This window comes from Mustela nivalis (genome assembly GCF_964662115.1).
Source record: "Mustela nivalis genome assembly, chromosome: 5".
In the NCBI taxonomy this organism is placed as follows: domain Eukaryota; kingdom Metazoa; phylum Chordata; class Mammalia; order Carnivora; family Mustelidae; genus Mustela; species Mustela nivalis.
In genome coordinates this window covers 115758588-115773251 of record NC_139024.1, presented here as the reverse complement: position 1 = coordinate 115773251, position 14664 = coordinate 115758588, and the positions used below count along the sequence as shown (strand labels likewise).

Genomic DNA, 14664 nt, shown 5'->3' with positions numbered 1-14664 from the left:
AAAAAAAAAAAAAAAAAAAAAATCTGGGGTACCTGGGTGGCTCAGTGGGTTAAAGCCTCTACCTTCGGCTCAGCTCATGATCTCAGGGTCCTGGAATTGAGCCCCGCATCAGACTCTCTGCTCAGCAGGGAGCCTGCTTCGCTTCCTTTCTCTCTGCCTCTGCCTACCTGTGATCTCTGTCAAATAAATAAATTAAAAAAAAAAATCTAAAAAAAAAAATCTTATTTATTTGGCAGAGAGCACAAGCGGGGGAGCAGCAGGCAGAGGGAGGGAGAAGTGGGCTCCCAGCTGAGCAGGTAGCCTGATTCGGGGCTTGATCCCAGGACCCTTGGATCATAACCTGAGCTGAAGGCAGACACATGCTTAACCGAATGAGCCACCCAGCGCCCCTAGGTTGTTTTTAAAATGTGTTATATTCTCTTCTGGTCAACACTACAATATGAAGACACTACATAGGTCTTAAGTATGATGCTATTAAATTAACTAGAAGAGTTAATGTATGTAGCCCAGGGGTGGGGAAGGACTTTCTATGAGTAACACTAAAAAACACCACAAATAAAAGTGAAAGGCAAGGACGCCTGGGTGGCTCAGTTGGTTAAGCAGCTGCCTCCGGCTCAGGTCATGATCCCGGCGTCCTGGGATGGAGTCCCACATCAGGCTCCTTGCTCAGCAGGGAGCCTGCTTCTCCCTCTGCCTCTGCTTGCCATTCTGTCTGCCTGTGCTCGCTCTCTCTCCCTCTCTCTGATGAATAAATAAAATCTTAAAAAAAAAAAAAGTGAAAGGCAAATTAAAAACTGTTGAAGTATATATGATGGGAAAACCACAAAAATGCACTATCTTTAATACAGAACAAACCCATACCAAATAAAAAGGGAAGCACACAAAAACAAAGCTGGGCAACATAGCAAATAACCAAAAAACAAAAATGGCCAATAAAACCCATGAAACAAGTTTCTGACTTGTCATCCAATATTCAAATTAAAACAAGGCAAAGATGCTCTTGTTTTTTGGCACTCAAACTGGCTATTGGGAAAAAAAATCAACGTGACTGTAACAAGCCCACTCAAATGCTGCTGGTCACAGCAAAACAGTCCAACCATTCTCCATATCAGTTACCTGACATTTATTACAAGCCATGAAAATGTGCTTACTCTCTGGCCCAGCCATGCCATTTTGGAGAATTTATTCTAAGGAACGAATCTATGAAAGCCCCTGTACAAGAGGGTTTCACAAATCTTTGGCATTTTTGCATCTACTGGGATTGTGATAATAATCTGAGGGGGGAGTGGTAAAGGACACACCACCAGTATTCTGGGAAAATGCCACTGGATATAGGGAATGATACCCTTTCTAGGATTTTTCCAAAATGTACGTTGTTAGTCTCATCTACCCCCAATTTAAAAGACAGAAGCTAAGCTACAAATGGCATAAAGTGGTGGCAGGTGTTTAAGCCAGGCAGTTTCACTGCATAGTTAAGTTTAAAAACAACATTCAACCAATCCTTCTCTCCATTCTGAAGTGTGGGTCAGACCAACTTGAGCAACAAAGTAAAATAAATGCTCTAGAAACATATAGATTATTAAATAATTTGTTTATTGTACTGCGTTTATAAAGAAAACAGACAATGCACCCAGTAGAAAGAATAAAAATGCATTTGGGGTTGTAACTGACAGCAATAGAAATCCTTTACTGAGATCATGGCAATTTGACAGCATTATGATTAAGTTCAATAAAGGTACATGGGGTATTTGGAAGATCAAATTCTATAGCTGCCTCTTTCTACGGCTTCTAATTCATCTGGCTCCTTAAAATGATAGGGGGAAAGCCCTTATTTGTGGGAAAACATTTTCAGAAAGAAGTTATAGGTTCTCTCTTATTAAAATTTCTTTTCACATCAGTTGTTAAAATGGGGCCTTCTATTTTTGTTTTGGTTATTTCACTTTAATATTGTCACCAGAATTCTTGTAATTGCACAACTGTTATTTTACAGTGTAGACAAAAATTCAGTTCTAGTCTGCTATTGCTTTAGATTTATGTATCGCTGAAAAGCCAACGTGGATTAGAATTGCCGAAGGATATTTCCCTGCCGTTGTTGGATACAATCTATTTTCTTTATTCTTGATAGGTGCATAGACAGCCTCACTTAGAATTCTTTCTACAGGAACATGTCTGATTTCAGGACTACCCAGTCAAGGATCCGATGAATGGCTGGCCATAGTTACTCAGGGTTCTGTGTTTATGCGTTAAATGGATTGCATAATTGCACCACTTTTTCCTGTTGTTGGTGGAAAAATGGCAGAATCTGGACTCGTCTCCAATACAGAGTTGGCTACCTGAAAGTCTTGTCGGCAGCTCTGCTAGTAGAGCCTCAAGTCGCACTTCCTTGGCTTTCTGTAAATCAGTCCTGGAGCCGCCTCCGCAGAAAGCAGTAATCCCCAAGGCCCACTTGGTCCATGCTGAACAAGCGGCTGTGACCCCAAACCTACCCCCTTTTGCTTTTCAGTATGACCCAAGGAATATGTGATGTCTAGGGCAAGTCTAGGAAAGGCCCATTCTAAAGTAAGATTCACAAAGCCTTTTCTCACGGGGGGAAAAAACCCTCAAGTACATCTCAATTATCTCAGAATTGCAGTTAAAAACTTACATTATACAAAGAAATAGCAGCAGAGAATGGCTAATCTTAAAACAACCAAAAAACAAAAAAAATCCCCCAAAACAAAAAAACCCCAAAGTGCCATCCCCCCACCCTTCCCCTTGGCCTTGGCTCTTTTATGCTGGGATTTCATTTAAGACCTGAAGCTTCTGAGAAAATGAGAGTGGCAAAGCCACAAAGGAAAACTGCTTAAAGGTTAAATTTTGGACAAGGTAAAGAAAAAGCTGTAAATAAAGTAGAGGACTGACTGGAAAAGAACTGGGAATTCTAGTACATCTTCTTCCTAGAGGGGAAATCTCTGAAACCCAGATCCCCTTTCTGGAGTCATCCTGAATTCTTTTGCTGTGGGGCAGTAAACTCGAGTGCAATGAGTAAAGTGCCAGCCAGGGATTAAAACAACAAAAACCAAAGCAGCCAATCAAAATAACTCTGTGGTTAGGGTAGCAGAAGACACAGAGGAAAGAACTGTTTCTGCAGAACATCTAGTTCTGAAGAAATAGCTAGTCAATGGTTCCGTGTCTGTTTCCACCAAAAATCAGACCAAAGATTTAAGGATCTTAGCGTTATGGGAGGATAAAAGGAATTTGATAGTGCTATGAACAGTGATAAAAGTGGTATCCAAATTTGGTGTTGATATAGCTCATTTAGAATGATAGTAGCTTCAAAGTTGCGGGACAAAACGTGAACACAGAGAACAACAGAAACAATCCAGGAAGATGATGCAGCCTGGATACAGTAAGTTTAATGTCTCTGCTGTACACAGAAGTAACACCCTTTCCCCTTCTCATCCTTATGCTGGCAATAGGAGATGCACTAGAAAATTTGACTCTTAGAGTCAATGAATAAAAGGATGAGCTCATCATCTTCATAGCTTTTTAAAAAGGAAGCTCATAATTTAAAGGGTGTTTTAATGGAAAGACAAGTGTACAGGGTGAGAGGCTGTTTCACATTTTAGTCTATGAGTCTTTGGCAGAGCTCAATCGAGGCCAAATTCACCTAGGATGCCCCATGGCTGTGGGGGATCTCCACAGGGTCAAGTAAGCAAACCCAAATGAACATGTTGATTTGGAAAAAAAAAAAAAAAAAGCAACAAAAGAACCCCACAAAAAACCTAGGAAACCCTTGAAGGAAGAGCTTCACCCTGAAAAGGGAAGAGGGAAATGCTTGGCAGGGAGGGGCGAGGGTCAGCATGTGATCTCTGCTGCGGTCCTGGGCTGGGGCTTAGGAGTTGAGCCAAGGGTGCCGGAGACAATCGGCGGCAGTGGCTCTCTTCTCGGGTATCAGCTCCAACATGGGCAGTAAGAAATCCGTGAAGCCAGCTGCCTCTTCCTGAGACCACTCATACTTCTCCACTAGAACCTCAAATAGGCCCCAGGGTTTCAGTTTCGTGATGTGTTTCAGGTCACCTATGGTAAAGACAGTACAAAAGAAACTGACCGATATTGACAAGTGACAAGATCCTTTTGTGGAAATCCAGGAACTAATCCAGACGCTCTATAAAGAACCAAATTTTGCCATCAGAATCTAATCCTTTTCTATTCACAAAGCTCTTCTTTAACACGTTCCTTGGAGTGTCTCCACTTTCCGTGAGGGCCTAAAATCTTAATTTGTTTGTTCCACTACTCTAGGATATTTTGTCCCAGTAAAATTGGGTAGGCCTAGCAGGAACTAACTAGGTATTCACTAAAATGAGTATTAAATGCCTATATATGCAACACTGTTTCAAAGGGTGTTTAAAAACAGTTTATCATCACATACCAAGAACAGCTGTGTTTTTGGGGGGCTTAATAGTCTACTAATGTTGCTTCCAAATAAGGCAGTAATTTAAAAATAAAGAGCTAATACCATGTTAGACCTGTATAAAAAGTAACAAGACTAAAACAAACCCCATACAGCTTTCAGATATAGCTACATCAACACTTTGTCCTATTCTGAAATGTCATTCTAATTCTTACTTCTCTGACATAACCATTTTAACTTATACAACACTTATCTGAAGTTTCTTTCTGTGGGCAGTGAGTGCCTGATTCATTACCCACTTGATATACACATGCCATTAACTGGTCTTTGCACAAGGAGGAACTCTTAGGAAGCACTTTCACTATTTTCCTGCCAAAAAGAAACAATAAGGTTTCTAGGATGCTTGCTGTCAAGTGTAGAGGTTGTGAGGAAAAAGGGAACCATGGCAAAGAGGGAAAAAAGGCAAGACAGTTTTCTAGTCCTTCCTAGGTCAGGTTTTCAAATTTTATTTGGATGCATAAGAAATACATACTTAACTACATACTTAATACTTAAATACATACTTAACGGAGTCAAAAATTTCAGGTGAGAGCATTATCTTTGTTTCTTTCACTAACTGGTGATAACATAAACTTATAAAACTGCAAAAGGTAAAGTTAATTTGCAGGACTGATATACTTAAGTGACTATATTAGGTATCGCTGGGCTACAAGATGAGTAAGATGTAGTCCTGCCCTTAGGAAGCTTAAACTAAACTACTTGCTCTGTTAGAGGCAGTTCTGAGATCAAACACTAGCAAACGTCTGCCCATTTTTCAGAAGCAATGAAGAGGAGTAATCAACCAATTATGTGCCAGGCACTATATACACAGTAACTTATTTAGTGTGAAGTAAACACTTAAAATCCCCATTTAGAAATCAGCAGACTGAGGTTGTGTGGCTGCTGGGATTAGAACCTAATAGTGTGGCCCCAGTCTCTGCTCCTGACCACAGTATTTCACCTCTCTGCTGTTACAGTTCAGCATCCAAGGCAGGACCATTCTTCGAAAGGTGTTGGGAGCATGTACACGGCTGCACTTACCTTTTCATTTTTAAACACTTTGCTCCCGTAATGTCTGGGAACAAGCACATTTATTTTACCTTTTTTGGTGAAAAATTCCTTGGAATATTTTCCTGCCACAATGAGCTTGCGAGGCACCTTCCCCAGAAGTTCTATGATCAATGCAATGTGATCTGTATGTTTCAAACATTTCAGGAGGGGGAAAAAAAAGACATACATAACAGGAGTAACAAATGCAGTTCTAGACAATGGCAGAAAGAGTAGCATGCACACCTCTTTGTAAAGCATTTCAGCCTTGCTTTCTGTCCTAAATAGGAAGAGGACTCTATCCATCTAATGGAGAATCCAGAAAAATGTAAAAAAAAAATCAGGTGCCCACTTCAGTGGGACTAAAGTTATAACTAAAAACAATCTTGGTGTGAATGCTCTGCTTCCTGAAGTTGTATCCCTGGGGCCTAGATGAAAGCTCATGTTAATAATACTACCTCTGCGGTTGAAGAAGTCCTGTGAATATTTCCCACTGAGGGCAAAGCGTCTTGGAATTCTGCCTATCAGCTCTATAATGTGCGCAATGTGGTCTAAAATAGAAGGGTAAGAAGAACAGGATCAAGGACAAGCTGTAAAAGAGGTTTTTTTTTTTTTTTTTTTTTAAATGAATAGCTTTTTTAGGCCTAGCTGTTTAAAAGTAACTACAAATATAACCAAGGATACTCCAGGGGAGACTGGGAAGGTCAAGAATTATTTCAGGTGGTTGGTCACCTGAGAGCAGCTGGCAAGGCCCACCGTAGAGTTTAGAGGCTTATCTGTATTTTTATTTCTATTTTGTCTATACATCTAGATTCAGGTGGATTTTTCAGTTAAGGTTAAAAAAACTACCAATATGCTTTAGACACTGTTATTTATGATACTACTCTGGACTTCAAGTAGTAATAAAATCACTTTATTTAACAAAGTTCACAATAATTAAAGCACTCATATATGATGAGTTTTTACAATCACCCTGTAAAACAGGTCAAAACTAATAGATGCCCCATTTTTAACAATGAGAAAACAGAACCTCAGAATAAATGGCCTACTTGAGGGTACAGGGCAAACATGAGCTAGAACTCAAAATGAATCCACATCTAACCATGTGTAGTTCAGAGCCCGGTAATTGTTTTAAAATACATCATACTTTTAAAGTAGAAATTGGCACAAACAGTTTAAAGTACAGCTACTTGACTTCTGTGGGCCAGTATAAGATGCCCATGTCGTAGCAGTGTCTTGTAACTATCCCAGCATGAATGTGGACTGTGGGCACTGCCAGGGAAGTGTGCCCCAGGCGGTGATCCTGGGAATAGCCAGCATCCACATTTACAGGAAACTACTACTTTTTTACTCTGCAGGTGACAGCAACTAAGAATAGGAAGGAATTTTAAAAAGTGATGGCACAAAAGAGCTCTATAAATGACTTTAATCCTGTAGGGCAGTAATGTTATGCCAGAGACATCACTATATGTGGGAATTTGTGATGGTGTCAGGTCCTATCTGTTTCTCAAGTAAAGGACTCAGTGCTGTCATTTTAAAACAGCTTTACATTCATGAAATCACTACAAACTTCTGGCAGTCTTGACTGAATTTGTCGTTTGCTAACAAGACTTGGCCGCCAAGAAATTTCTGCTCATTTTAGGTAAAACCTGCAAATAAATGTTTTTGTATAAATGAGACTACAGTTTATCTTAATGTAAACTTCCAAGTGAAGTACTGGTTCTTTTAACATTTTTCCTGTACCAAGAAATTATTTTTCTCTTGAGTGTGTTATTCTACATTTAATTCCAGCAGCCTGTCTCTGGCTTATCAATTAATCATAGGAATGATATACCTGATAGGCAAAATTATCAAGTATTATTCCAAGAGTTAGGGCTGTAGAACATCAACAACATCAGAAAAACATGTCTCTTAGGTAGGCCCCAGTCCTACAGTGACTTATAACAAACTATGCATACACTTGCTAGGGAATAAGGGTTTAGTTTTTTTTCTTCTCTTATGGACCAAACTGCAGTAGTCTGAAGTTTCCTCTAAGGACTATTAGTATTAACCGGTACAGGAGGAAATAAATTTGAATTTAAGTATCTAGATTAGACAGTTCTCCCTTGCCCCTTATTTGGGACTTTTTAGATACACTTCAATTTTCAGGTTTGGTAACATAAGACCCTACAGAGTGTAATTTCAGCTGTTATATGTGTTCTGTACCACAACTATATTTACAGGGAGTCTAGGAAAGTAAAGAGAAAAAAAAAATCAATTGTTCAAACAGGTATAACAGAGCATTTCTAAAAAACGTCCAAAGCCCCAAACTTATAACTGGCAAAAAAAAAAAAAAAAAAAAAAGCAGAGATTAGGGAAAATTAAATGTGTACATAGATAATTATTACAGTATATTCTTAAAAGGGCTTATATGTAGAAAAACATCCAAACTGTACTCACTACAATAGGCATTTGGCAATCGGAATTATCTTAACATTTCCAAACAGATTATGTGTTAGAGGAGTATCAAGAGGCCCTACTAACACTGCCTATTACTATCCCAAGAAACCTTGGTTTAAGAAATGGAGAGCATTCTTGGTTCCACACAGCACAAAACCTGATTTCCCTAAGAACTGAGGGAAGCACAGAAAGTAAAGGACATATTTTCCACATTGGGAGGCTACATTGCTAGTGTTCTCTCAAAGGAATCCTCATTAATCTTGAAAATAAAACCTGCTGAAACTGTGTAATAGTAAGACATTTCTTTAATAGTTCTTTCATTCACATTATTATCTAAGTTATTTGGACATGACCATGTTAAAAAAAAAAAAATCACATTCAGTTGTGTGCTTTCACAGCCTTTCAGATGGAGCAACTGACAGCTTGGGCCTTTCCCATCAGCTATCACAAAATGTAAATCAGTAACACTGTTTTATTTATTTATTTTTTTTAAAGATTTTTAAATTTATTGGAGAGAGACAGACACAGAGGGAGCGAGAGAACACAGGGAAGAGGAGGGGCAGAGGAAGAAGCAGACTCCTTGCTGAGCAGGGAGCCCAATGTGGGGCTCAATCCCAGGACCCTGAGATCATGACCTGAGCCAAGGCAGACATTTAATTGACTAAACCACCCAGGCGACCCAATAACACTGTTTTAGAATGGAATTCTAAATGTCAGTATTATTTACAAAGAAAAAAGTATGGTTTTAATTTTTAGAAAAGGGAAAAAGAATGCTAAATATTGTAAAGTTTATATAGACAAAAAAGCTCTAGTGTCTGCATTCACAAACACCACTCAAGTAGTGTGTTTGCCTATAAAACTACTGACTTCCAAATAAAGTTGCAGGCATAACTGAGCAACAAGCTGATGAACAGGTTGTTCACAATGGGTAAAGAATAAATCACTGATTTATACAGAAAGGAAGATAACCAGATGTTTTAGAAGAAATTACCTGGCAAATACAAGTTTTATTAACCAACTGTGGTCTCTTCTTTAATCCTCATATAGTTCTTTAATAGTTATTATTAAATATCTAGTATATCTAATACTTAATATAAAACATCTTATATTTCTATCTTTTCTGAGATTTATATATTCTTAGTACACTAAAAAGACTAAGCTCTTCAGTACTAACAAACCATGTTAATCACACATGGAAAGTGTAACTGCCATGCACAGAGACTCTTGGTTAAGGAGACTCACCTTCATCTCGAGTGTACTCTTCCCCTGAATGAGGCTCAAACAAATAGTCACCTGTGGCCAGTTCAAAGGCCTGAGAAAAAGAGGACAGCATATGAAAGCATTAAAACAAAACAAAACAAAACAAAACAAAACAAAACAAAAAGGTAGCCTTTGGGAAGCTTATTGCTTACTATCTGACTCATTATGAAGTAATTTTTTCTTTTTTAAAAAAGCCACAGATGATCATTTTTAAAAATGTCTGAGATTATATCTAAGGAGTTCTCCTTCCACACCAGTTTCTTAGTAAAATGGAGCAGGAAAACAGGAAAAACTATTAATATTAACATATGGATTCTTCCATCCCATGCTCCTATCAGCAATTTGGCTCTCCTGAATTTCTCTTTTTGCTTAGAGAGGGCAACATGTGGATATTAAGCTAATTCTAAGTTATTAAATTATTCACGAGAAGAACAGGTCTTATTTTCTTATGTTATAATTTCACATAGCTAGAAATTAAGATTCTGTACACAAAATCAAAACCAAAAAACTCAGACAGACATCTCTCTACCTAGGACTCTTAACTATGTGGCAAAAAGTACATTTTTAAGTTTTGCTTTGGGAAGCACCCCCTAAACTGTTCCATAGAATCCTCAATTTCTAGGTCTAATGGAAAATCAGAAAAAGATTAAGTATAAATGTAGTCAAGAGCCATTCATGTTTTATGGGACTGGCAGGTATGGCATTCACATACCAGGAAAAGGCAGGCACAGGTCTTCTACATGAAAACCTCTTGTAGGGGCACCTGGGTGGCTCAGCTGGTTAAAGCCTCTGCCTTCGGCTCAGGTCGTGATCCTAGGGTCCTTGGATGGAGCCCCACATGGGCTCTCTGATCGTCAGGGAGCCTGCTTCCCCACCCCACCCCAACTCTTTCTCTGTTTGCCTCTCTGCCTACTTGTGATCTCTGTCAAATAAATAAATAAAATCTTAAAAAAAAAAAAAAGAAAGAAAGAAAACCTCTTGTAAACAGTGTTCAACAAGTATGAAAAAGTGATTTCCTTTAGAATACACACCAAGCATTATGGAAAAAGACAGCACCTGAGTGACAGGCCTATATTAATCTTTCACTGATTAAAAAATGGGTCAAAAAGGTAATGTAACAGCAATTTTTATAAAGGATCATACTGGTATAAAAGTGCAGTTGTAAGTCAAGTGTCAGTTACAGGTCAATTTTGATTAAGTCAACGGTCAGACAATTTCAAAAACTGTGGTGTGGTTTGCACTCTCTAATTCAGTCCTAAGATTAGGTCTCTGTGGCTTTTCAGAGTCCGCTTCTGCAATTTCACCACAGGACAGCTTTTCTCAAAACTGTATTACCTGAACTGTACTACCCTCCAAGGCATTAGCTGGTTTTATATTCTAGAAGTTCATCAAGAAACTGAAGCTGGTAACTTGTTCCATCCTTATCCTAAGGCTTATAGTTCCAAAGGAGAACAGAAACAAACTGTGATTCTCATTAATTAAAATTTGTTAATCTCTTCTGAAACCAGTACTTTTTCAAAGGTTCATAATGGGAGTGCAGTAAAAATACTGAAATTAAAATTCAAGGAAATAAAGGAAAATTTCTAAGATTTCAGTGTTTTCTAAATTTTTCACCCAGACACTCACAACTAGTTACCTCAAGTTCTCTGAGAACTTTATTTTTTGGAACATATGGCAGTTGCTAGTAGTTACAATTTTGTAAATAAGATAATAGCAGAAAAACACAAACCAAACCAACCAATCACAATGTCAGAAGTGAAAACTAGCAGAAGCTCTAGTTAGAAACGAAACACTTTAGTTGAACACTCTTCCCTTTGTAGATGAGAAAACTGTAACCAAAAATGACAGGCAAGAAAGCCCATCCTAGAATCCAGGGTTTCTGATTCCCACTCCTGTACTGGTCTTACACTGACCAAAGAGCCTGTTTTGTGACACTCAGCGCCATGCTCACAACCAGAGGCAACGAGTTAGGAAATCCTGTGTTCTGGTATATATCCAGACAATGTAGTATCATTTAGTGCTAAAAATGCAAAAGAGTTATCCAGTCATGAAAGGACATAGGCAAACCTTAAATATTATGAAGTGAAAGAAGCTAATCTGAAAAACCTACATACTTTTATGATTTCAATTCTAGGACATTCTGAAAAAGGCAAAACTATAAAGACAATAGAAAGATCAGTGGTGGCCAGGTACAGGGGGTAGAGGGAGGGATGAGTAAACAGAGCACAGAGGATTTTTATGGCAGTGAAGTTATTTTGTATGATACTACAGTGGTAGACAGAAGTCATTATACATTTTTCAAAATGTATAATTTTGAATGGAGGATTTTACAGAATGAAAGATTTTAAAGCATTAATTCTTTGTCAACTCCGAAGTGGTCTTCACAGAACTTTCCCTTTTTATAACTGCCCTCTAACTTGGTAGTCTCAATCACTAAGGTGGCAGACAATCTTTTTATCTCTTAGAAAGGGCTCCAATCTTTCCATCAATTAATTGCATTGGATGCAGGATGATCCATCTTTCCAGACACTTCTGATATTACAGGATTTATTTTTACTTTCTGGTTATGGCTAAATGGAAAGCAACATTTCTACATCTATTTGCAAAATAAGAGAAACAGCGAAGGGGGTTCAAGTTTCATGGTATTGTCTCATGTCAGGTAAGTGCTTTCCCTCCCTTGGTTGAGAAAATTCCTACATGTGAGTTGGTCCAAACAGGGGGCAAGGTTAATCCCCCTTTTATCTTTTGCCTTAGTATACATACGACATAGCAAGCAGGAACTACTGCCCCCAATTAACCCACTACTAAGAACCACATCATAATAAACCAGATGTCACTACAAACTAGTTATATTTTGTAGCTGGTGGCATCTCTACCATTTATTTTCTCCAGCAAATCAAATTCCTGAAAATACAAAGCTTTAAAGTTTGCCAAGAAAGAAGTTAGTTTTTGTTTTTGTTTTAAAGATTTATTTATTTATTTATTTGACGCACAGAAATCACAAGTAGGCAGAGAGGCAGGCAGAGAGAGAGGAGGAAGCAAGCTCCCCGCTGAGTAGAGAGCCCGATGCGGGGCTCCATCCCAGGCCCCTGGGATCATGACCTGAGCTGAAAGCAGAGGCTTTAACCCACTGAGCCACCCAGGTGCCCCAAGAAGTTAGATTTTATTCCAATGTTCTTTCATCTTGTGCAGACAGTACCAACCCTCACATTTCACAAAGTCTACCATCTTAACAGGCCATTGATATGCCATAACACAATGATTTACAAGGTTAGGCCATATTAACGACACGGTTTTAACTCTATTACCTCTGGAAGACAAAGTTTTTTAGGAATGTGGGTCTCAAGAAATCTATGACCTTAAACAGGCTGGGGCTTCTAATCTATAGTTTCTCAAGTCTTCACCAAAATTGACTGTGAACAATATCAACTGAAATGACAGTTTAATAGGCTTCTGGCTTAGTTTACTCATTTGATGGCCCACCAACATTTATTTATTAAGTATTGCTATATAATAAAGAATTTGTTTGGTCTTTGTTCCTGTTTCCTGAGAGGAAGCCTCTAAAAGCCTGGCATTTCCAAGTGATGATGACTTTTGTCATTCACGTTGTCCCCTTGTACCCTAATCATTATACCAATGAGGTGACTCATGGTAGGCTCCTAGATAATTATAAGAGGAGGGCTGGATATACACCCTAACTGGACAAGACCCAATTGTGTGAGGACTGGGGCTTTGAGCCTGTGTTATCCTAACCTCCAGGGACGGAAAGGGGATTGGAGATTGAGTTCAATCACATGATCAACAATTCATTCAATCAATCATGCCTAAGTGATGAAACCTCAATAAAAAACGGGGCACCTGAAGCCCATGTGAGCTTCCCTGGCTGGTGGTATACATGATGTCCTGGGAAGGTGACATGTCCTAATGACACAGAAGCTTCGGCTTTCTGACCCTCTTAGTCCTCGCCCTATGCATGTTTTCATTTGACTGGTTCTGATATGTAGCCTTTATGACAAAACTGCAACAGCAGTTTAGTACTTTCCCAAGTTCTGTGAGTCCTTTTAGTAATTTACTGAATCTGAAAGGATAATGGAAGCTCCCAATATGCAGCTAGGAGGTCGGAACTGTAAGTGGCCTGTGGACTCCAGAGCTTGCAGCTGGTGTTTGACTGAGGGGCCTTCTGGAAACTCTGCCCTTAACCCATGAAGTCTGCCCTAACCTGGGGTAGTTAGCATCAGAATCACACTGTAAGCATCTACTCAGAATGTGCCAGGCTTTGAACCAGACACTTAGCTATACATAACAGACATGGTTCCTGTCAGCATGGCACTTACAATCTAGTGCAAGAGAAATAAGTGAAGAAACACACAATTACAAATCAAATTGATGAGTATACTCTATTTCAGGAAACAGTATAACACATTCCAATAAAGGTTACTTGTGGGAAACCATTCAATGTCAACTAAATGACTACCTGAGTACTTGACAGGGACAAAGCAGCAATTTAAGACTCTTTGTATGACTGGGCTTTCACATCTTTTGGGGTGCAAAGATATCTAAAGAACTGTCCAACTATACAGACTGAAGTAGTTTCCATAGTTTCCCTAATCTGAAAACAGATCAGAGCCGAAAGGGCAAGGGTACTGGTAATCTCCTAATCAAAAGCGGTACCACCTTGGAGCACTTATTTTTAATTCCCTCAGCCGAAGCCCATGCTAAGAAACATTTGGTGCCTTCAACCAGCAGCAATTTGGCACAACAAAACAGAATGCCAGATGCTCTTTTTTTGAGACAGAGAATTTCAAACAGGATCCACGCCCAGAATGGAGCCCAAAGTGGGGGTTCAATCTCATGACCTGGAGATCATGACCTGAGCTGAAATCAAAGAGTCGGACACTTAACCGACTCAACCAGCCAGATGCCACAGAATGCCAGATGTTTTTAATCAGCTTTTGAATTCTAGCCTCTCCAGACATAAGATTTAGAGTGCTAGTGGTATATCATAAAAAATTTGTTTTCCTGTTTGTAAATTTGCTGGTCTACTGAAATTAGCAAGCAGGGCAAGCTATAAACTACCACATAATTAAGTGAAGGTCAAGGGTTTGGAAAAACATTACCATGCATGCTGTGCTCCAAATGTCAGCAGGGGTATTGTAGCCAGATCCTATCAGAACTTCCAAGGAGCGATACTGCCTTGTTTGAATATCTTCAGTGAAATGTTTGTGCTGAGTAAATGAAGAAGGACACAGTATTTTAAAATTCACTTATTCTAAAAAGTAACAAATCACAAAAAAATGGAGATTAAAATAAATCTCTTATTTTCCCCAAACCAGTCTTCATTTAGCTAGTTTACTGAAAGTATCATTTTGATGCTATTAGCTCCAAACAGTACTTTGCTTAAATACACCATCTACTCCAAATTATTTTAACGAACATATAAGTCTAACCATAATATAGATATACAGATTAAGGAATAACAATTGCTT

At 38.8% G+C, this 14664-nt stretch overlaps 1 protein-coding gene and 1 long non-coding RNA gene across 10 annotated transcripts in view; one reads left to right on the top strand and one right to left on the bottom strand.

Moving 5' to 3' along the window:
* Positions 1–423: 423 nt before the first annotated feature.
* LOC309865721 lies at positions 424–3751 on the top strand. Its single transcript, XR_014312245.1, has 2 exons — positions 424–568; positions 783–3751. It is a non-coding gene; the product is annotated as an uncharacterized lncRNA (long non-coding RNA).
* Positions 1575–14664, bottom strand: part of SRPK1 (SRSF protein kinase 1) — a 78898-nt gene continuing 65808 nt past the window's right edge. For 4 of the 9 annotated variants that reach the window (XM_082732359.1, XM_082732355.1, XM_082732358.1 and 1 more), the window contains 5 exons: positions 14296–14403; positions 9161–9230; positions 5938–6030; positions 5533–5625; positions 1575–4059 (listed from right to left, as the gene is read on the bottom strand). In XM_082732359.1, coding sequence (XP_082588485.1) covers positions 3875–4059; positions 5533–5625; positions 5938–6030; positions 9161–9230; positions 14296–14403 — 549 coding nt within the window. In that variant the 3' untranslated portion in view covers positions 1575–3874. The remainder of the gene's footprint in view (positions 4060–5532; positions 5626–5937; positions 6031–9160; positions 9231–14295; positions 14404–14664) is intronic. The other 5 variants (XM_082732356.1, XM_082732362.1, XM_082732361.1 and 2 more) reach the window with 2 other exon arrangements.